Source organism: Bison bison, unplaced genomic scaffold (assembly GCF_000754665.1).
Source record: "Bison bison bison isolate TAMUID 2011002044 unplaced genomic scaffold, Bison_UMD1.0 scf7180017864280, whole genome shotgun sequence".
NCBI classification, from domain to species: domain Eukaryota; kingdom Metazoa; phylum Chordata; class Mammalia; order Artiodactyla; family Bovidae; genus Bison; species Bison bison.
The window spans coordinates 5,658,246-5,680,867 of NW_011494852.1; the positions used below are offsets into that span (position 1 = coordinate 5,658,246).

At 41.1% G+C, this 22,622-nt stretch overlaps 1 protein-coding gene across 2 annotated transcripts in view; it reads right to left on the reverse strand.

Annotated features, from left to right (window-relative positions):
* Positions 1-8,926, reverse strand: part of ZFP30 (ZFP30 zinc finger protein) — a 71,402-nt gene extending 62,476 nt beyond the window's left edge. The window contains exons 1-4 of one of the 2 annotated variants that reach the window (XM_010849165.1): positions 8,790-8,926; positions 8,307-8,469; positions 3,322-3,400; positions 1,432-1,523 (exon numbers count right to left, since the gene is read on the reverse strand). In XM_010849165.1, coding sequence (XP_010847467.1) covers positions 1,432-1,440 — 9 coding nt within the window. In that variant the 5' untranslated portion in view covers positions 1,441-1,523; positions 3,322-3,400; positions 8,307-8,469; positions 8,790-8,926. The remainder of the gene's footprint in view (positions 1-1,431; positions 1,524-3,321; positions 3,401-8,306; positions 8,470-8,789) is intronic. The other variant, XM_010849164.1, reaches the window with a different exon arrangement.
* Between the last annotated feature and the right edge of the window lie 13,696 nt (positions 8,927-22,622).

The window sequence follows — 22,622 nt, forward strand, 5'->3', positions numbered from 1 at the left end:
AAAAAGAATACATTTGAATCAGTTCTAATGAGGTGGATGAAACTGGAGCCTATTATACAGAGTGAAGTAAGCCAGAAGGAAAAACATAAATACAGTATACTAACGCATATATATGGAATTTAGAAAGATGGTAACAATAACCCTGTGTATGAGACAGCAAAAGAGACACCGATGTATAGATCAGTCTTATGGACTCTGTGGGAGAGGGAGAGGGTGGGGAGATTTGGGAGAATAGCATTGAAACATGTATAATATCATGTATGAAACGAGTCGCCAGTCCAGGTTCGTGCACGGTACTGGATGTGTGGGGCTGGTGCACTGGGACGACCCAGAGGGAGGGTACCGGGAGGGAGGAGGGAGGAGGGTTCAGGATGGGGAATGCGGGTATACCTGTGGCGGATTCATTTCGATATTTGGCAAAACTAATAAAATATTGTAAAGTTTAAAAATAAAATAAAATTTAAAAAAAATTAAAAAAATAAAAGAAATAAAATTGAGTCTGGAAAAAATTCTTTAATTTTATGCAAACTCTACTTTTTAAAACAGAGATCCAGTTTCATCACTATATGTATCATTAGCATTTTCCCTTATTATAACAAACCCTTTATTGAATATTTTAAACTTACTACAAAAAAGTCCATTTTATAGATATGTTGGCCTTAATAATTACATTTAGATATTTCTATACTTTTAAATATGCTAAGTTATATTTACAATTTAAGTTATACAAAATTTCTAAAGCTGCAATGTCTAACATGCTATCTTAGACACATGTGGTTACTGAGCATTTGAACTGTAGCTGATACAAATTTAGATGTGCTATAAAATACACACCAGATAGTGAAGACTTTACAAAAAGAAAAGATTGCAATATATCTCAATAATTCTTATTTTGGTTACACTTTGAAATGATAATATTTTGCTATATTGGGTTAAATAAAACACTAAAATTACTTGTGCATTTCATTTTTACTTTTTAAAATGTGACACTAAAATGTTTAAGATTATGTGCCTTGCATATTATTCTACACTTTTTATGAGACTGACATGAGACCTACTGTGCTAAGAAGGCACTAATTTTCTATTTTTAATATTGGATACTGCAGCTCTAAAGTGTTCTCCAGTTGTGAGTTTCTCGTATCAGTTGTCTCCCTCAAGGGACTTCATTTCTGCTTTATCGCTGCTCTAGACAAAGACTGAACACACAGGAGACTGAATAATTTGGTCAATTCACACATGGACATGGATGGACAACAGACGGGCACACAGGAAGGGCCAGGCTGTCTGGCTCCATCCCTCACTAGAATGGGAACATCTAGGAAGAAGCTGTTGGATGGGGATCTGTTTGGAAGTTTCAGGACAACTAATTAGAATGTTCACGTAACCTGAAAAAAATTACAACATTCCAAATAGAGAAAAATACCAACTTACATGAGCCATGATTTCAGAGTTGCAAGAAAATGTTTAGTTTTTCTCAAGGGTCATTTACTGAAGAAGCAGAGTCCACAGACAGAAGCCAAAAACTGGAGGAAGAATATGAAGCCATAAGAACAAAATCCCAGAGCCCCCAAATTTTAAAAACTCACATGACTTCTCCATTCCTACATGCAACACCCCTCCATCACCCCTCCCAACACACAGACAAGTTATGAAAGGTAAGAGCTAATTTAGACAAATACATGCCCTCCCCGAAACAGGAAAATCACTGCACAAGGATAGACATGGAGAAGACTCTCCAGAAGAGAAGGACATTTCCAGCTGTTTTGGCAGGAGAGATTTCGGGCAGTCCTCCAACTCAGTGAGGCTGATCTGGACTCAAGAATAGGCTACCCAGACCTGTCCTGAGCAGAGATCCATCTCCCCTCATTCCCAGTTTTCCCAGCTAAGAAGTGGCTACACCATCGAAACCAGAATATCCTTCTCAGACTCAGGAATCTGGCTTGCCTACCCAACCCTGAAGACAGAAAATATTATAGAGAAGAATTTTCCAAACTATGCCACACATTGGAATCCAGCAAATCTTTTTTTTTTTTTTTTTAAGAGAACTGTGTGTATTTTTTTTTTTTTAACATTTTATTTATTTGACTGCACCAGGTCTTAGCTGTAGCACCTGGGATCTTTGATCTTCATTGCAAGCATGCAGGATTCTTTAGTTACAGTATGCAAACTCTTAGTTGCGGCATGTGGGATCTTCTATTATAGTTCCCTGATCAGGGATTGAACCCAGGCCTCCTATATTGGGAACACAGTCTTAGCCACTGGATCACCATGGAAGTCCATTAGCAGACCTTTAAAATATACTGATGCCTGACTCCCATGCCCCAAACATTCTGATTCAATTAGCAGAAGAGAGCTGTGACTCAGGAATCAAAATTTTTAAACTTTCCCCAGGTGATCATAATGGGCGGGTTTAGTAATCAAACTTTGTATGCCTCAGAATCATCTGAAAGGCTTATTAAAATACAGTTTGCAGGGCCTCGATCCTCAAGTTTGGCATTTACTGGAGCTAGGGTTGGGCTTGAGAAATTGCATTTTGAAAACATTTCCACGTTGATACTGATGCTGCTGGTCCAAATGCCACAATTTGAGAACCACTTGCACAGACCATGCCTGGCAGTCTTTATAACGGCAAAACTGTACTTGCACACTGGGATCTCTTCCTCAAGGCTGAACTATCTTTCCCAGAATCCTCAGAGCTCACTGTTCACCACCTTCCTATTAGGAATCATCAATACTGTCTACATGATCTCATTTACCGATCCTATTCTCTTGGTACCCAGGCTGGGGAAAAGTGAATTTGTAAAACCTGAGTATGGATAATGAAATAACCCACTAGTTAAAATTCAATAGTAACTAAGGAGTTGCATTTAAAGGAACTGAATTAGCAGATTTTAAAAACTGCTAATACTTATCACTGCTGCTGCTGCTAAGTCACTTCAGTCGTGTCTGACTCTGTGCGACCCCATAGACGACAGCCCACTAGGCTCCGCCATTTCTGGGATTCTCCAGGCAAGAACACTGGAGTGGGTTGCCATTTCCTTCTCCAATGCATGAAAGTGAAAAGTGAAAGTGAAGTCGCTCAGTCGTGTCTGACTTCTAGTGACACCATGGACTGTAGCCCACCAGGTTCCTCCGTCCATGGGATTTTCCAGGCAAGAGTACTGGAGTGGGGTGCCAGGGCCTTCTCCGATACTTATCACTAAGACTGGAGAAATGGACACTTGTGGTATGGTGTAAAAAGAATGAAATGATACATGGAAAATGATTATAATGAGACCAAAAAAGTCAAAATGGACTTGGAATAAGATTGTACTGTGTTACCTCTGCTGGATGGTATCCCACGTGATCTTTATTTTGTTCTTCCCAGGAGTCTCAATTTTTTAATCAAGAAATTTTTAATCTGTAAAAAAAAAAGGAAAGAAAACTTTAATTTGTATCACTTGTACCTGGACATAAATTTAAAACAGCTCTACAAGGGATATCACAAAAAGCCCCAACGATTCCATCCCTGCTACCCTTTCCCCTATCTTCCAAATCTAGAGGCAACAATTTTCACCTCTTTTAGCTATTTCTTTTGTTATATAAATACCATATATTCAAATCACATGCTAATTTACTACTTCAGCTATCTTTTACTCACCCATCTCCCACTTCATGTGTGCATAATTGCATCTCCCTATCCTTCCAATATGCTTTTTTTTCCCCAGTGTGATTTTGTTCTATTAAAGGGTACACAGATATTCAGTTTCTATGACTATGACCATTTAAATACCATTACCAACTGAACTATATAGTATAATCAGATTATTTTGCCTTTCTTCTCTGAGTTTAAAATGATTTTTTTTTTGGTAAGATTCATTTTCTAGGTAATTATCATTAATTTATTTCTCAAACTCTCACTCAAATGAAGGATCAGGAGGATGAAGCATCTGGCATAAAATAACAGAACTGTCCACTTCATACTCTAACAATCCTTCAGAAATAAAGCCAAATACTTCAGAGTTATCACTTGTATCCCTAGTTGGCAGAAGTCAATGCTATATTCCTCAACGTTCCTACCTCTGAAATCCCACATGACCTTGAAGTGAAAAGTTGGTTAAGTAATAGGACCTAGAAAGCCTGCTGAAGGAATTGTTCAGGCAGTTTTGAACATCACTCCCCAAAAACTTATTTCTTAAATACTTGAGAAAACATCCACAAACAGAATAATAAAGTAATCATTAAATGCTGAGTTTTCAAAAACTTAAAGAATGGAAAATATCCAAGACACACTGAAAGAAAAAAAAAAAAAAACAGTTTAAAAAATATATATATAAAATCCATAAAAATGTTACAAAATCCATGACAATACTGAATTCCTCTTTTTTATTAATTTTTTTCCTTTAAAAAAAATGAGTTTCTTTTTTTATAATTTTATTTATTTATTTTTGGCTGTGCTGGGTCATCATTGCTATGAGCAGGGGCTACTCTCTTGTTACAGAGCACAGGCTCTAGGGCACGCGGGCTTCAGTAGTTGTGGCATGTGGGCTCAGTAGTTGTGGCTCCCCAGCTCTACAGCACAGGCTTAATAGCTGCACATGGGCTCCGTGGCTCTAGAGCACAGGCTTAATAGTTGTATACGGGGTAAGTTGCCCCACAGCATGTGAGATCTTCCTGGATCAGGGATCAAACCAATGTCTCCTGCACTGGCAGGCAGACTCCTTACCACTGAGCCCCCAGGGAAGACCCCTGAATTCCTATCTTCAACGAAGAATTAGAGGTCTTGTTTTCCTTTAAATTTTCAATTAATGTTATCCTATTCAGAAATAAAACTAAATAAGCATATACAAATATACAAAACCACAAATGCTTGTAAAAATATTTTTGGGAACATATGCTCTAAATATGAATAGTGATTATTTCTGGATGTTGCGAATATGTGTGTGTATGCTTAGTCAAGTCCAGTTCTTTGTGATCCTATTGACTATAGTGTACCAGGCTCCTCTGTCCATGGGATTTCTTCCAGGCAAAAATACAGGTGTGGGTTGCCATTTCCTCTTCCAGGGGATCTTCCCAACCCAGGGATGGAACCTGCGTCTCCTGCAAGTCTCCTGAATTGCAAGTGGATTCTTTACCACTGGGAAGCCCTGCTGAGGACTGTAATTTTTATTTTCTTCTTTAAGGTTCCTTGGTTACTAAATATTTCACAAGCTTGCATTAAGTACATTATCTGAAATGTTTAAAAAGCTATTCCCATTAAAAACAATTTTTTAATGATTTGGGTAGACAGGTAGTCATTAAGAAAACTGTGATTACATAGAACTGCATAAGTGGTAACAACAGGGAAATCAATGTCACTGAAAAAATAATTCTTACCAGTTCTTGAATACTGTATTTCATTAACACCCAGAAACCCTTCTGTGAAGGATCACAATGCTGATTCACAACATTTCCAAAAATCAAGAGATAGTATGCACAGCAGGCAGAAAAAAATGCTTATTTCATAGCAAATGCTCAGTCATTTGAGTTGACTCCTCCTGAATAACCAATTACTAAATTTTGCAAAATGTCTTATTATTCTTTACCTTAGTGTTCAAGATACATAGGTAACAACAATTTCTTAAAAATTTTTATTCAGAACAATACATACTTCCCAATATTACATTATATGGTTTTTTCTTATAACTTTATAATGTTTATTATCCCATAACATTCCATCATATGGATGAAGTGTGAATTACTTAACATTTCCACATTGTTAGACACAAGTTTTTTAAGATTATCCTCAAAATTATTCCTATTTATTCCAGACTTTAATTCTAGACCAGTGAAAATCAATCTTGTTGGGTCTTATACAACTCTGATATCATGAAATTATAAGTAAGTAGATTCCCCTCCCAAATTAACCACTGAAAAATATTTACAATATATCTATATCTATATATCTATATCTATATATATCTTTGATTTTTTCCTTGTCCTGAAAACCCATGAACAGAACCCAAAGACTTCATGTTAAGAATCCCTATTCTGGTCCATTTGCTGTTGATTTTTCTGCTTGCATTCATCATAAGTAACTTCACATTTTCATTATTCTTGGGAATAAAGAAAGTTGATATGGAATGATTAAGAATCATCACTAACAGTAACCGCTAATATAATTAAGCAGTATTCTACTATGCTAGGTAATGTTTTAAGAGCTTCAACAGATATTAATTCAGATCAGATCAGTCGCTCAGTCGTGTCCAACTCTTTGCGACCCCATGAATCGCAGCACGCCAGGCCTCCCTGTCCATCACCAACTCTCAGAGTTCACTGAGACTCACGTCCATCGAGTCAGTGATGCCATCCAGCCATCTCATCCTCTGTCGTCCCCTTCTCCTCTTGCCCCCAATCCCTCCCAACATCAGAGTCTTTTCCAATGAGTCAACTCTTTGCATGAGGTGGCCAAAGTACTGGAGTTTCAGCTTTAGCATCCTTCCTTCCAAAGAAATCCCAGGGCTGATCTCCTTCAATATTAATTCAGGTAACCTTCAAAACAACCCTGTGAAGCATATACTATTATAATTCCGATTTTACATATGAAGAAACTGCAGCACAGTTTTCTTTCAACTGCCCAAACTCACTTAGATTTAAGTGATGGTCAGGATTAAAAACCTCTCAATCTAGGTTCAAAATTCTTAACCACTGCATACATCTCTCCTCCTCTATCCCAAAAAAGTGAAAGTGTTAGTCGCTCAGTCCTGATTTTTTTCCACCCACGGACTGTATTCTGCCAGGTTCCTCTGTCCATGGAATTCTCCAGGCAAGAATACTGCAGTGGGTAGCCATTCCCTTCCCCAGGGGATCTCCCCAAGACATACCTAAAACAAACTCATGCTACAAAATTTCAGTTATAAGATAATAAGCTCTGAAGATCTAATGCACAACATGGTTACTATAGCTAATAATAGTGTATTACATACTGGAAGTTTGCCAAGAGTGTATCTTAAGTACTCTTGTCACATACACAAAATAGTTAACCTTGAGAGGTAATGGTTAATTAGTCGGTGTGGTATTCTGTTCCATAATGTTTACATATATCAAAACATTATGCTGTATACATTAAGCAATTTTTCATTTGTCCAAAATAAATAAAACTCATGCTAACTAACTCTAACCACATCAGGCTGGTACCAAAAAGTTCCACTCGTGGATTCCCTTTGGGAAAAAAAATCCCCACTCCTACTGTGGAATAATTAGAGCTGTCTAAACCCAACACAATCTAATAGCCATGAAATTAAAAGACACTCCTTGGAAGAGAAGTTATGACCAACCTAGACAGCATATTAAAAAGCAGAGACATTACTTTGCCAACAAAGGTCCGCCTAGTCAAGGCTATGGTTTTTCCAGTGGTCATGTATGGATGTGAGAGTTGGACGATAAAGAAAGCTGAGCGCCGAAGAATTGATGCTTTTGAACTGTGGTGTTGGAGAAGACTCTTGAGAGTCCCTTGGACTGCAAAGAGATCCAACCAGTCCATCCTAAAGGAGATCAGTCCTTAATATTCATTGGAAGGACTGATGTTGAAGCTGAAACTCCAATACTTTGGCCACCTGATGCGAAGAGCTGACTCATTTGAAAAGACCCTGATGCTGGGAAAGATTGAAGGCAGGAGGAGAAGGGGATGACAGAGGCTGAGATGGTTGGTGGCATCACTGATTCAATGGACATGAGTTTGAGTAAACTCCGGAAGTTGGTGATGGACAGGGAGGCCTGGCCTGCAGTCCATGGGGTCGCAAAGAGTCGGAAAGGACTGAGCGACTGAACTGAACTGAAACCCAACACTACTTAACAAATCATAGTTGAAAAGAAAACATAAACGGTAACTTCCAAAGGGCTACTTCCATCATTATAAACTGTGCTCACAGAGCAACTGGATTTATAGAAAATGGTTAACTAAGGTGGCTCAGTGGTAAATAATCTGCCTGCTAAGGCAAGAGACACGAGTTCGATCCCTGGGTCGGGAAGATCCCCTGGCGTAGGAAATGGCAACCCACTTCACTATTCTTGCCTGGAAAATTCCAAGGACAGAGGAGCCTGGCAGGCTGCAGTCCATGAGGTCCTGCAGAGACTGAGCACAACTAACTGAAGAACTGCATTAAGTGGGCAACAGAAAGGGAAATGTATAAACTGGGTCCCCTGCCAGGACGTAGGTAAATCCTAAAGTCCAAATCAGTAAGTAGATTATTCTTACGCAGGACATTTCAAGAGAAGGAAATTTTAACAATCTCGTGTCACAAAAATCAAGTGCATTTCACGCAAACAAAGAAGCAGCAGAAACTCACAAAGAACGCGGCTTTTAGAGACGCAGCAGCGATTCGCTTCACTTCACAGGCCTCTGGAGACTGACAGGGCTCGGGAAGCAAACCCGAATGATTACATCGCAGGCGTTTCTGGACGCGGTCAACACCCACCGTCCACGCCCCCTTGACCGTCGCTACCCACCATCTGCAAACACAATGGAAAGATAAAGACGAGAGAAGGTCCGCGGCTCTGGGTCGGCTGTAATTCAGACACCACAGCCACCCACGCTCTGGCGGCCACCGCGCCTTGCAGGGGACTTTCATTCAGAGGTTCCACCACCCGTTTCCCTCTCAGGCCTTTCCTCTACGGCCAGGCCTCGGTGGTCGAGGCGAGGAAGGCGACGGGCAGGACCGCCGGGAACAGGCCGGGGCGGCGCCCAGTTACCGCCGCACAAGCTTAACCCCGCGCCGCCCAGTCTCAGAAGTGCAAAGCCCTCACTCCTGCCTGAGGCCCCCAAATCCAACCTCGATCTGGTCCGCAGAACCTGGCCCGTCTCGCGCTTGTTTTCTTCAGAAGAGCAGCGGCTACCACCGAGCCTGCCTTACCGCCTTAGGGCTGCGCCAGACTCGGGGGACCGCCCAGCGCTCGGGACCGCCCAGCGCTCAGGACCGCGGCGCCGGAATACCGGAGAGTGCCTTCTCGGTCCCGAGTGCGCAGGCGCGAAGGGGGTTGGGTGGGTGTTGGGGGGCCGTGCCCCGGCTCCTCATGAAGCGCTCGGAAAGACTGCTGGGGCACGATGCCCGCGGGGTCTGGAAGAAGAGCGGGGTTCCCTCGTAGGCCAACTCCTCACCTGTAAAGGTGACCTTGTGAGTGACTCGTGCCCTCGAGCAGAATCCACCGCTGCTCCCCTGTTGGAATTGTAGTCCCCAAATCAGGGAAACTGTATATTCCAGCTTTTCTTACTCGGTTCTCGGCTCCGCAAAGAACTCAGACCCGGAGCTCCGCCCCTGGCGCGAGAGCCCAGCGCCCAAGCTCCTGGAAGCTTCTGTCTCTGTCCCTCGTGGAGGTGGAGGTGTTCCAACCGGGGATTCTTAATGCAGCTGAGGAGGCTCTTGAGGCCACGCACGTTGAGGGCTGGGGAGGAGGGGTACGAAGAGATTGGAGCCAGGATTCCCCGTTGGTCTAGAGTGTCCAGATCTTGAATTTTTAAGGGTGACCCTGATTGCTATATCCAGTGCCCCAAGCGTGGTCTCTGTGACATTTGCCAAAGGACTGACACTGGTGTGGTGCCCTCTGTGCCTGCCTTGTGATCGTGGATGGAGTTGTGTTTTCATGCATTGTTTGATGTGATGTGTGCCACTCCGTGGATGCTGGAGTGAAATGGACTCAGGGAGAAAGGAATCCAAGCAGGACCCCCTGCGGCCCTCCTTGATACAAAAGCTGTCTGGTTTTAGCCTCCAGCATCTTCTCAGAGTTCCAAAGGGCAGATTCAAACAGGTGCTAATCAAAAAAGTGGGGAAATGTAGAAATAGAAGAGAAGGGATCAAGCAACAGTGATCAGTACAAACAGAGCAGCAGTGAAAGTTTTTCCTCGAGGAATATACATAGCAATATATCTGAGTTCTGCTGGAACTAAGGCCCACAACCCGGTGGAGGATGGCAACTTGAGGCTGAGCACAAAAGTCCGGGAGCCCTACCCTGTAATCTCACCACTAACCAATCAGAAGAAGGTCACACAGTCCACAGCCTTCACCTCAAATTTTGCCTTTAAAAACTTCTGGAAAACCATTAGGGAGTTTGGGGCTTTGGAGGACGAGCGGCCTGTTCTACTTGCTTGAAAAGTGAAAGTCACTCAGTCATATCCAACTCTGCAACCCCATGGAGACTATACAGACTATGGAATTCTCTAGGCCAGAATACTGGAGTGGGTAGTCTTTCCCTTCTCCAAGGGATCTTCCTGACCCAGGGATTGAACCAGAGTCTCCTGCATTGCAGGCAGATTCTTTACCAGCTGAGCTACCAGGGAGACCGCTACTTGCTTGACCCTGCAGTAAGCCATTCTCTGTTCCAATCTCTTGATTTGTTTGGCTTCACTATGGGTTGGGCACGAACTTGCATTTGACAACAGGTCGCATGCGATTATGCTGCACTGTGAAACCAGGTTTAGGAGTGTCTGGTAGTGTTGAAGAGGAGGGAATTTTCCTCTTAAGCTTCCAAGTTCTTCTGTCTGGTCTTGTTACTTGAAAACTGGGTTTGCTTCTTTTGGTGTTGAACCAAAAGACACAACTAGGCCAAAGATTGGGAGAAGGAGCATTTAAGGAGAACACTGGGATCTTTCCCAAAGCGGTGTCTCCCCAAATAGAGAAATTGGGGAAGTTTTAAGTTAAGGGTACATGCATATTCATGAAGGGGCTTGAGCAGAGAAAAATTCAACATTGAACTGGGATAATTCTAGAATCCTAGCTTTAGTTGACTAAAGTCTGAAAAAGTCAACATCATCTTTCTGTCCTCCACCTCAGGTGGTGGGGCCTTAGTTTCTGTAGAACTCAGAGATACGTTACTCTGTATATCCCTTGAAGAGGAAATAGGGCTTTGTTTTATCAACTGCACTATTGTTTGCCTGCCTTTTCTCTGGTCCTACGTTCCTTTGTTCCCTTAAGATCGTTTGTTACTGAGTCTGTTTAACGGCAAGGAGATCACAAAATGGCTTAGGCCGGGACTTTCCTGGTGGTCCAGTGGTTGAGAATCCACCTTCCAATGCAGGGGACATAAATTCCATCCCTGGTCAGGAAACTTATGTCCCATATACCACAGAGCATCTAAACCCATGTGCAGCAACTACTGAGCCCGCACACTCTGGAGCCCCCATACCACAACTAGAGAGAAGCATGCCCCAACAAAAACCCCAGCTGTCACGACTAAGCCCTGACACAGTAAAAAAAAAAAGGCTGGGCCAAAATGGCTCCTCTGAATTCTTTCCTGGAGAATCCCAAGGACAGAGGGGGCTGGTGGGCTACAGTCTATATAGGGTCAAAAAGAGTTGGACACAACTGAAGCAATTAAGTACAAATACGCATATATGTCAGGAAAAGCATTCCTGGTTCTCTTTCTCCAGTGACCCACTACCCTATCTGCTTACAATCTAAGAATTAAGTTGACATGAGACAGGTTAGCAGAATAAAATCAGACAAAACTTTAATAACATGTATACTTGGGAGAGATCCAGGAAAACTGAGTTACTTGCCAAAATAGCTAAAGACAAAAGAGGATGTTGGTAGTTGTGGTTTAGGAATTCAAAGAGGAGGAAGGCAATTCAGCCAGAGATGGAAAAGCAAACGTTTGGTAAGCAAATGTTTGCTGAGCCACTCAGAGACGATGGAACAGGTAGTGGACTCATCTCCAGGCCCTGCCAAGAGTTTTCCCACCTCACTTAACTCATGTTCTTTGCAGATCTCTGGATTGCTCTATCCTGAAAACAGCCCTTTATCTAAACTCGTGTGTGCATACTCAGTGGCATCCGACTCTTTGAGACTCCATAAACTGTAGCCTGCCAGGCTCCTCTGTTCATGGAATTTTTCAGGCAAGAATACTGGAGTGGGTTGCCATTTCCTACTCCAGGGCGTGTTCCTGACCCAGGAATCAAACCGGCATCTTCTGCACCTCCTGCAGGGAGATGTAAAAAGAAAAACTTCCTGAGTCTTCTTTTTCTTAAATATAATCAATCTAAATTAACCCTCATGCCAAAGAGACATCTTTTGGGTGGCAAAATTTGCTCCCATACAGCTACTTCCTTGTGAAGTACCCGAGATTGTGTGTATCTGTGAAGACTGTGCCTTGAAGGTAAACCATAGTATGTCACTCCAATGTATGCCTTTTTGACATAAAAACAGTTTTGAGTTGAGGGCAATTTAGAACCATCAAATGCAGGAAAAACTCTCTCCACCCTCACCCATTTCTGCCTAAAGGCAGGATATAAATTCTCCTTTACAGGAGACAACTCTAGACTCTTAGCCCATAGACAGCACCAGAAGAATGTGCAAATAAATTTTACTCCATTAGTTTCCTCCCACAGTTTGCCACCCTTGGAAGCTCAAGACTGCTTTTCTTTATCCTGTCATTTCTCAATAAATATATGTTGTTTGTTGAAGATACCACATAATATGGAGTTCTAAGCCACACTTTGAATTGCTCTTGTTAAGGTTTTCCCATATGACAGGTACACACAAGTTAATAAATTGTTTTTGTCCTGTTAATCTTTTTTGTGAAAGAGAACTGTGTGCAAACCTAAGATGGCTAGAGGTAAGATTTTTCTCCTCTTGTAGCCCTATTATATTTGGGGGATGGTTTTGATAAGCCCATACTTCTGGCTCTTGCTTTCTATGAGCAGTGTGTTGTGGGTCTTTGTGTTACTAGATGTTAAGTTTTTGATGATCAGTGTCTAAAGTGTGTGCCTTCAGGAATGTGGAGCTATGCTAGTTGGATGAATAATTACAGGCACAAGCAACACGGGAAAGGGAGAGGCAAGGTTATCGTTATTTCTGAGACAGAATTGTAGGAGTATATTGAAAGAAATTTTCACATATTGAGGTATGGGGAAGTCATTCTGGCTGTACATGATTTAACTCAAATTCTATGCTAACTAAAACAGGCTGTCTGTGGCCTATCAAATGTACACTGCACATCTGCTTCAGTTATTAAGGGAAAAGGTTCAAAGACCAGAAGTAAAGAATGTCCATTTTAAAGATAAAGATTAAATGCCTCTCTTCTTGAGATGCCAATGTATCAGCTCCTTCGATAAGACTCCCTTCCTTGGTGCCAAGGCCTTACTCACTCGCTGTGAACATGCTTATCTGTTTTGTTTTGTTGAACCTTGAAGGAATGTATCCCTGACTTGTTTGGTATTCTTTGTGTTGACAAGATACAAGACTGTGCTGAAAACCATGCTTCTCTAGAGCAGTTCCTCCAAGGTATCTGTGAAGCTGTCTTCCAAGATATTGTTTTCAGTGTGGCTCAAACAAAATTCTTTTCAATTTCTATTATAGATTGTTTATTCATTATTTTTGTGGGCAGTGTAATCAGAAAGTTGAAATTAATAGGACTTTGTAAAACAAAAGAGAGAGGAACTTTATTTTCTCCCATAATTGCACTTATAGTATTCCTCTATGGATGAGGGTCTTTTCCCCTGCTCCTAGATGAAATCTTGGATAAACTCAATGTCTTCATTGGATAATAAACATTTCTTTGAATATTTCAGAAAGATCAGTCTCATTTTAGTAGTTAAAAATATCTTTTAGTTTCAACTAAAAAAAATGAAGTGAAGTGAGAGTTGCTCAGTCGTGTGCGCCTCTTTGCGATTCCATGGACGATACAGTCCATGGAATTCTCCAGGCCAGAATACTGGAGTGGGTAGTCTTTCCCTTCTCCTGGGGATCTTCCTAACCCAAGTATTGAACCCAGGTCTCCTGCATTGCAGGCAGATTCTTTACTAGCTGAGCCACAAGGGAAGCCCAAGAATACTGGAGTGGGTAGCCTATCCCTTCTCCAGTGGATCTTCCTGACCCAGGAATTGAACCAGGGTCTCCTGCATTTCAGGCATATTCTTTACCAACAGAACTATCAGGGAAGCCCCTCCCCCCAAAAAAATGTACAACCAAAATGTTGAGAATTTTATTATTGAGGAATATAGCCTAGAATGGGGCTTCTCTGGTGGCTCAGTGGTAAAGAATCCACCTGTCAATACAGGAGACACTAGAGACCTGGGTTCAATCCCTGGGTCAGGAAGATCCCCTAGAGAAGGAAATGGCAACCCACTCCAGTATTCTTATCTGGGCAATCCCATGGAAAGAGGAGCCTAGCGGGCTATAGTCCATGGGGTCACAAAGAGTCAGACATGACTGAGCGATTAAACAACACTGATAGCCTAGGATACTGCCTCTCAGAGAGCTCTGAGGAATTGTCCCAAAGAGGTAAGGGAGGAGCCAGGATGTATAAGAGTTTTTGCTGGAAAAAAAAAAACAAACCAAAAAACCCTATAGTCAAACATCAAAATATCTCTGCAAATCACAAAAACCAGACTTCTCAAGTTAATGATTTTAGTGCTTTTCTATGTATAGAAAGATGCAAGAGTCTGGGTGCATTGAAATTATTCCCTTGATATGCATTTTAACTGCTAGGGCCAGTATTCTATTTTTCTCCATCCTGAATTCTCCTAAGGGCTCACTGTCAGGGATGACTGCAATGGCAGATGGTTTGATGATGGGCAGTATTTGTTATTTACTGAAATGGCAAGCAATATTTCTTGTTCACATTAGCAATAAAAATGTGCAGTGTAAGAATACTTCATTTAAAGAAAAAAAACTTCTTGTTTCTTTTTGACCATCTTCAAATATGGTTAAATCTCAGTTATTGGTTATGTCAATATAATTATGTAAATTTTTAAAAATTCAAAACCAGTGTAGTTTTAGATACATTTTTGTCTATTAAGGACTTAATTAGGGACTTCCCTGCTGGCCCATGGCTAAAGACTCCATGCTCTTAATGCAGGGGTCCTGGGTTTGACCCCTGCTCAAAGAACTACATCCCACATGTTTAAACTAAGACCCGGTGTGGCCAAATAATTTTTTTTTAAAGGACTTAATTAGCTTTTTATGTATCTGTTGCTAGTTTTTAGAGATGTTCCAATGCATGTGTTAAGTGTCCATTGGTTTCTTTTTTTAAGTTGTTCAAATATCCAGTTGGTATCTCTCAGGTTTCCATTCTGTGGCTGTAACTAGACTGTACACTTACTGTGAAACTTACTGTCATTGTCTTCCTGATTTGGATTCCTGTTTCCTAGAATTAAGTTAATTTTTGCTAACTTTTCATTTTTGCTCAAGTTCCTTTTCCAACAGCTTCCTTAAGGTACATGTGTTAGAAGGAATTCCCTAATGCTGCACTGGTTAAGACTGTGCTTCTGAGGATTCAGGTTTCAACCCCTGGTTGCCATGCAGCCAAAAGGAGAAAAAAGAAAAAATATGCATGTTTTAGAGATGAATATTTGAGTCTTTCATGTTTGAAAATGGCTTTATTCTACACACTTTGCCAATTATTCAGAATTTGGAAACATCACTTCAAAGTTTCCTGGTCACTCCTGTTGTCAAGTCTAATGCCAATTATTTTCTGTTCCTTTGTATATTATCTTATGCCTCCTTCCTGCTCATCTCCTAATACTTACTGCTTTTTATATTTCCGATGTATTAAATTTTCATGATTTATGTTGTGGATTTTTTAAACACTTTTATGCTAAGTAGAGGTGAGCACTTTCAGTTTGTAGGATCTAGTTCTGCAGATGTCTCTTATATGTTTGTTATTTGATAGTCTTCTCTAGATTTTTTTGTTCTCTTCCTGGAATTTGTATTTGATAGAAATCTTTTTCATGAGTTGTGTCTAACTTCTCTTCTTCACTGCTTTCTATTCTTACTTATAGATACAACATAATCTCTGATCTCTCAGAGAGCAGATTTGTTTGAAGTTTTCTTGTCCATTTTTGTCTATGTCCAAATCAAACTTTAAAAAAAATTTTTTGAATTGTTCTCTCCCTTTTGCATTGAATACTTTCCTGAAATGTGTAGCGATTCTGGCCTCCAGTTGTGAGGTAAAACTTCTCAACTGGTAGACTTTAGAGCCAACCTTTTCACCAGGAGACTGCCAGAGCTCTGTTCTCTGCTTTTTAGTTTAGAGCAGAGGACAGCTCCAGTCTCCTGCATTACTGGTGTCTGGGGCCAGGATGGGGAAGATCCTGAGAGGCCCAAAGTCCTGGGAATGGTTTTTCACTCCATCTGTCTGTGCCTCAGTCTTATCTTTCTCTGTGCAGGTATACATCCTCTCCAGGTCAATTTATCCAGAGATCAAACCTCCCACTAGTGTATTATATTTGGTTAGAGAAAAAAGTAAAGGGAGAGAGCAATTAATTGTGCACGAATTTTCAACCAGTCTCCTGTTTCCAGTTCTGTATCTCACCAGGGTCATCAAATTTCATACCTGAGTGTCTGGAGGTCTTATGCAAATAGACGTCTCACTCTGTAGGCCCTTGGAAACCAGAGTTCTCCAACAGTTCTAATTTGTTGTCATTTTCATTTTCTTTCATTCTTACATGTTAATACTTTTTGTCTTTCTCAACTAAATATACTCACTTTATTCTCTCTCTCTTTTTTTTTTTTTTGTAGAGGAAAAATGGAAAATAGATGCACTGGCTCTGTTTATCGGAAAGCCTCTCTTACTCTTTCTAAATCATAAGATTTTGCTTTCATACTGGAAGTTTTTCTCTTATGTCAATTTTTTTCTTTTCGCTACTGATTTTCTTATTTCATTAATTTCCACTTTTTTCCCTATTGATTTCTTCTGACCGCTTTCAGTATATTTTGTCAATGAAAACTTAATTAAAAGTCTAAGAAACAAATAGAGAATTGTACTTGAGCCAACCTAAATATTATAACCCAAGAGACAATCTTTCAGAAAACTCTGAGGACCATTTTCCCTGTTAGAGACTAAAGCAGATTTATATATGTTTTCAATGCAAAGGATTAACAGGATCATTGCATGGAGCTGGGACTCAGGGATCTTTCATCATGACCTGCCTTACCACATTTCCACTCTGTCCCTCTCTCCCATTATATGTAATTTCCACATAACCCGAACCAGGAACCAGGTTTGGTGGCACAGATACAGTATAATTGATGTAAAATGTTATATATTACAGGTGTACAATACAGTGATTCATGAATTTTTAAGATTATAATTCACTTATTATAAAATATTGGCTATATTCCCTGTGCTGTATTAATACAATATAGAGTTGCAGCTTGTTTTAAGATTTTTTTTTTAATGTGGACTTTTTCTTTTAAGTTGACTGTGTTGGGTCTTAGTTTCCGCTTGCAGGATCGCTAGTTGTGGTGTGCAGGCTCAACAGCTGCAGCAGCAGGCTTCTTCTCTAGGGGCTCACAGGCAGGAACTTTAAAGGCAGGAATCATGAGGGGAGGAAGAGCATCTATCTGCATGTTGCCACGAGGGCCCATCCCACTGCAAACAAGCAGATATCTAGAAATCCGGGCTGTCAGAAACCAAAGGAAAGAAAGGCTGGTTCACCCTCCCTGCTGTTCCCCAGGTGGTTGCCCCAGAACCATACCCCTGCCCTTCCCCAGTGGAAGCCAAGTGTGCAGGCTTCAGTGGCAGAACCAAACCTCAAAAGGAGAGAACCAGACAAAAAATGAATATCAGAGTGGAATGGTTTAAATCATCCTCTTGGCCTCTAGTGAACCTGAGCCTCATTATATGCTCATTGGACTCCATTTGCCTAATGGGAAACACCTGACCATACGGAAGGAATTTAAAAAAAAAAAAAAAAAAAACAAGATGGGACCACAGTTCCAGGAAGAACCCTGCTTTTTCCAAGAAAATACAAACCTCTTTCTCCCCTCATGATCCCTACTTTTTAAAGTTCTGCCTTGTGAGCCACTAGAGGAGAAGCCTGTGTGCTGCAACTACTGAGCCTCAACGTGGAAACTAAGACCCAACACAGTCAACTTAAAAAAAAAATCTTAAAAGAATAAACAAGCTACAAGGATACATTGTATTAATACAACATAGGGAATATAGCCAATATTTTATAAGTGGATTATAACCTTAAAAATTCATGAATCACTGTATTGTACACTTGAAAATCCCATGGATGGAGGAGCATGGTAGGCTGCACTCCACGGGGTCCCTAAGAGTTGGACACGACTGAACAACTTCACTTTCACTTTCCACTTTCATGCATTAGACAAGGAAATGGCAACCCACTCCAGTGCTCTTGTCTGGAGAATCCCAAGGACTGAGAAGCTTGGTAGGCTGCAGTCCATGGGGTCACACAGAATCAGACACGACTGAAGCGACTTAGCAGCAGCAGCAGCAACATATAATATTTTACATCAGTTATACTGTAATAAATTTTTTAAAAACTGAAGTTTATTCAATGAATTATACTAATATACATTAGAGTATCTACAAGTGCTTTCCTTCCCACTTCTGGCACTGGAAGGAAAAAAATGGATACCTTTGGGGATCTGTCAGAGCCGTAAATGCTATCAAGAGGTTGTTCAAAGGTATGAAGTAATAAAATCTCTCTTCTTTCTTCAATAACTTCAGTTTGTTTACCAGATGGATTTCTTCTTGTCTCAGTTCAGTTCAGTTCAGTCTCTCAGTCGTGTCCGACTCTTTGCAACCCCATGAACCGCAGCACACCAGGCCTCCCTGTCCATCACCAATTCCCAGAGTCCACCCAAACACATGTCCATTGAGTCGGTGATGCCATCCAACCATCTGATCCTCTGTCATCCCCTTCTCCTCCTGCTCTCAATCTTTCCCAGCATCAGGGTCTTTTCCAATGAGTCAGCTCTTCGTATCAGGTGGCCAAAGTATTGGAGCTGTAGCTTCAAAATCAGTCCTACCAATGAACACCCAGGACTGATCTCCTTTAGGATGGACTGGTTGGATCTTCTTGCAGTCCAAGGGACTCTCAAGAGTCTTCTCCAACACCACAGTTCAAAAGCATCAATTCTTCCATGCTCAACTTTCTTCATAATCCAGCTCTCACATCCATACATGACCAATGGAAAAACCATAGCCTTGACTAGATGGACCTTTGTTGGCAAAGTCTCTGCTTTTGAATATGCTGTCTAGGTTGATCGTAACTTTCCTTCAAAGGAGCAAGCATCTTTTAATTTCATGGCTGCAATCACCATCTGCAGTGATTTTAGAGCCTAGAAAAATAAATTCGGCCACTGTTTCCAATGTTTCCCCATCTATTTGCCATGAAGTGATGGGACCAGATGCCATGATCTTAGTTTTCTGAATGTTGAGCTTTAAGCCAACTTTTTCACTCTCCTCTTTCACTTTCATCAAGAGGCTTTTTAGTTCTTCTTCACTTTCTGCCATAAGTGTGGTGCCATCTGCATATCTGAGGTTATTGATTCGAGAAATCGAGATTTCTCCTGGCAATCTCGATTCCAGCCTGTGCTTCATCCAGCCCAGCGTTTCTCATGGTGTACTCTGCATGTAAGTTAAATAAGCAGGGTGACAATATACAGGCTTGATGCATACTCCTTTTCCTATTTGGAACCAGTCTGTTGTTCCATGTCCAGTTCTAACTGTTGCTTCCTGACCTGCATATAGGTTTCTTATGAAGCAGATCAGGTGGTCTGGTATTCCCATCTCTTTCAGAATTTTCCAGTTTATTGTGATTCACACAGTCAAAGGCTTTGACATAGTCAATAAAGCAGAAATAGAAGTTTTTCTGGAACTCTCTTGCTTTGTCAATGATCCAACGGATGTTGGCAATTTGATCTCTGGTTCCTCTGCCTTTTCTAAAACCAGCTTGAACATCTGGAAGTTCACGGTTCGTGAACTGCTGAAGCCTGGCTTGGAGAATTTTGAGCATTACTTTACTAGCATGTGAGATGAGTGCAATTGTGCGGTAGTTTGAGCATTCTTTGGCATTTTCTTTCTTTGGGATTGGAATGAAAACTGACCTTTTCCAGTCCTGTGGCCACTGCACAGTTTTCCAAATTTGCTGACATATAGAGTGCAGCACTTTCACAGCATCATCTTTTAGGACTTGAAATAGCTCAACTGGAATTCCATCACCTCCACTAGCTTTGTTTGTAGTGATGCTTCCTAAGCCCCACTTGACTTCACATTCCAGGATGTCTGGCTCTAGGTGAGTGTGAGTGATCACACCATCGTGATTATCTGGATCGTGAAGATCTTTTTTCTACAGTTCTTCTTTGTATTCTTGCCATCTCTTCTTAACATCTTCTGCTTCTGTTAGGTCCATGTATGGACCTTTCTGTCCTTTACTGAGCCCATCTTTATATGAAATGGTCCCTTGATATCTCTAATATTCTCAAAGAGATCTCTAGTCTTTCCCATTCTATTGTTTTCCTCTATTTCTTTGCACTGATCACTGAGGAAGGCTTTCTTATCTCTCCTTGCTATTCTTTGGAACTCTGCATTCAAATGGGAATATCCTTCCTTTTCTCCTTTGCTTTTTGCTTCTCTTCTTTTCACAGCTATTTGTAAGGTCTCCTCAGGCAGCCATTTTGCTTTTTTGCATTTCTTTTTCTTGGGGATGGTCCATAGTTCATAGTTCATAGTTCATCAGGCACTCTGTCTATCAGATCTAGTCCCTTAAATCTATTTCTCACTTCCACTGTATAGTCATAAGGGATTTGATTTAGGTCATACCTGAATGGTCTAGTGGTTTCCCCCACTTTCTTCAATTTAAGTCTGAATTTGGCATAAGGAGTTCATGATCTGAGCCACATGGCAAACCACTTCAATATTCTTGCCTTGAGAACCCCATGAACATTATGAAAAGGCTAAAAGATAGGACACTGAAAGATGAACTCCCCAGGTTGGTAGGTGCCCAATATGTTACTGGAGATCAGTGGAGCAATAACTCCACAAAGAATGAAGAGACGGAGCCAAAGCAAAAACAACACCCAGTTGTGGACGTGACTGGTGATGGAAGCAAGGTCCGATGCTGTAAAGAGCAATATTGCATAGGAACCTGCAATGTCAGGTCCATGAATCAAGGCAAATTGGAAGTGGTCAAACAGGAGATGGCAAGAGTGAAGGTAGACATTTTAGGAATCAGCAAACTAAAATGGACTGAAATGGGTGAATTTAACTCAGATGACCATTATATCTACTACTGTGAGCAAGAATCCCTTAGAAGAAATGGAGTAGCCATAATAGTCAACAAAAGAGTCTGACATGCAGTACTTGGATGCAATCTCAAAAACAACAGAATGATCTCTGTTCATTTCTAAGGCAAACCATTCAATATCACTGTAATCCAAGTCTATGCCCTGACCAATAATGCTGAAGAAGAGAAGTTGAACAGTTCTATAAAGACCTACAAGACCTTCTAGAACTAACACCCAAAAAAAGATGTCCTTTTCATTATAGGGGACTGGCATGCAAAAGTAGGAAGTAAAGAAACACCTGGAGTAACAGGCAAATTTGGCCTTGGAGTACAGAATGAAGCAGGGCAAAGGCTAATACAGTTTTGCGATGAGAACGCACTGGTCATAGCAAACAACCTCTTCCAACAACACAAGAGAAGACTCTACACATGGACATCACCAGATGGTCAACACCGAAATCAGATTGATTATATTCTTTGCAGTCAAAAATGGAGAAGCTGTATACAGTCAGCAAAAACAAGACTGGGAGCTCTTTGTGGCTCAGATCATGAACTTCTTATTGCCAAATTCAGACTTAAATTGAAGAAGGTAGGGAAAACCACTAGACCATTCAGGTATGAACTACATACCTGATTATGTATGTATGTATGTATGTATTATACCTGATTATCTGGGTGTAATCACGATGGTGTGATCACTCACACTCACCTAGAGCCAGACATCCTGGAATGTGAAGTCAAGTGGGGCTTAGGAAGCATCACTACAAACAAAGCTAGTGGAGGTGATGGAATTCCAGTTGAGCTATTTCAAGTCCTAAAAGATGATGCTGTGAAAGTGCTGCACTCTATATGTCAGCAAATTTGGAAAACCGTGCAGTGGCCACAGGACTGGAAAAGGTCAGTTTTCATTCCAATCCCAAAGAAAGAAAATGCCAAAGAATGCTCAAACTACCGCACAATTGCATTCATCTCACATGCTAGTAAAGTAATGCTCAAAATTCTCCAAGCCAGGCTTCAACAATACGTGAACTGTGAACTTCCAGATGTTCAAGCTGGTTTTAGAAAAGGCAGAGGAACCAGAGATCAAATTGCCAACATCCGTTGGATCATTGACAAAGCAAGAGAGTTCCAGAAAAACTTCTATTTCTGCTTTATTGACTATGTCAAAGCCTTTGACTGTGTGGATCACAATAAACTGTGGAAAATTCTGAAAGAGATGGGAATACCAGACCACCTGATCTGCCTCTTGAGAAACCTATATGCAGGTCAGGAAGCAACAGTTAGAACTGGACATGGAGCAACAGACTGGTTCCAAATAGGAAAAGGAGTATGCATCAAGCCTGTATATTGTCACCCTGCTTATTTAACTTATATGCAGAGTACATCATGAGTAACGCTGGGCTGGAAGAAGCACAAGCTGGAATCAAGATTGCTGGGAGAAATATCAATAACCTCAGATATGCAGATGGCGCCACGCTTATGGCAGAAAGTGAAGAAGAACTAAAAAGCCTCTTGATGAAAGTGAAAGAGGAGAGTGAAAAAGTTGGCTTAAAGCTCAACATTCAGAAAACTAAGATCATGGCATCTGGTCCCATCACTTCATGGCAAATAGATGGGGAAACAGTGGAAACAG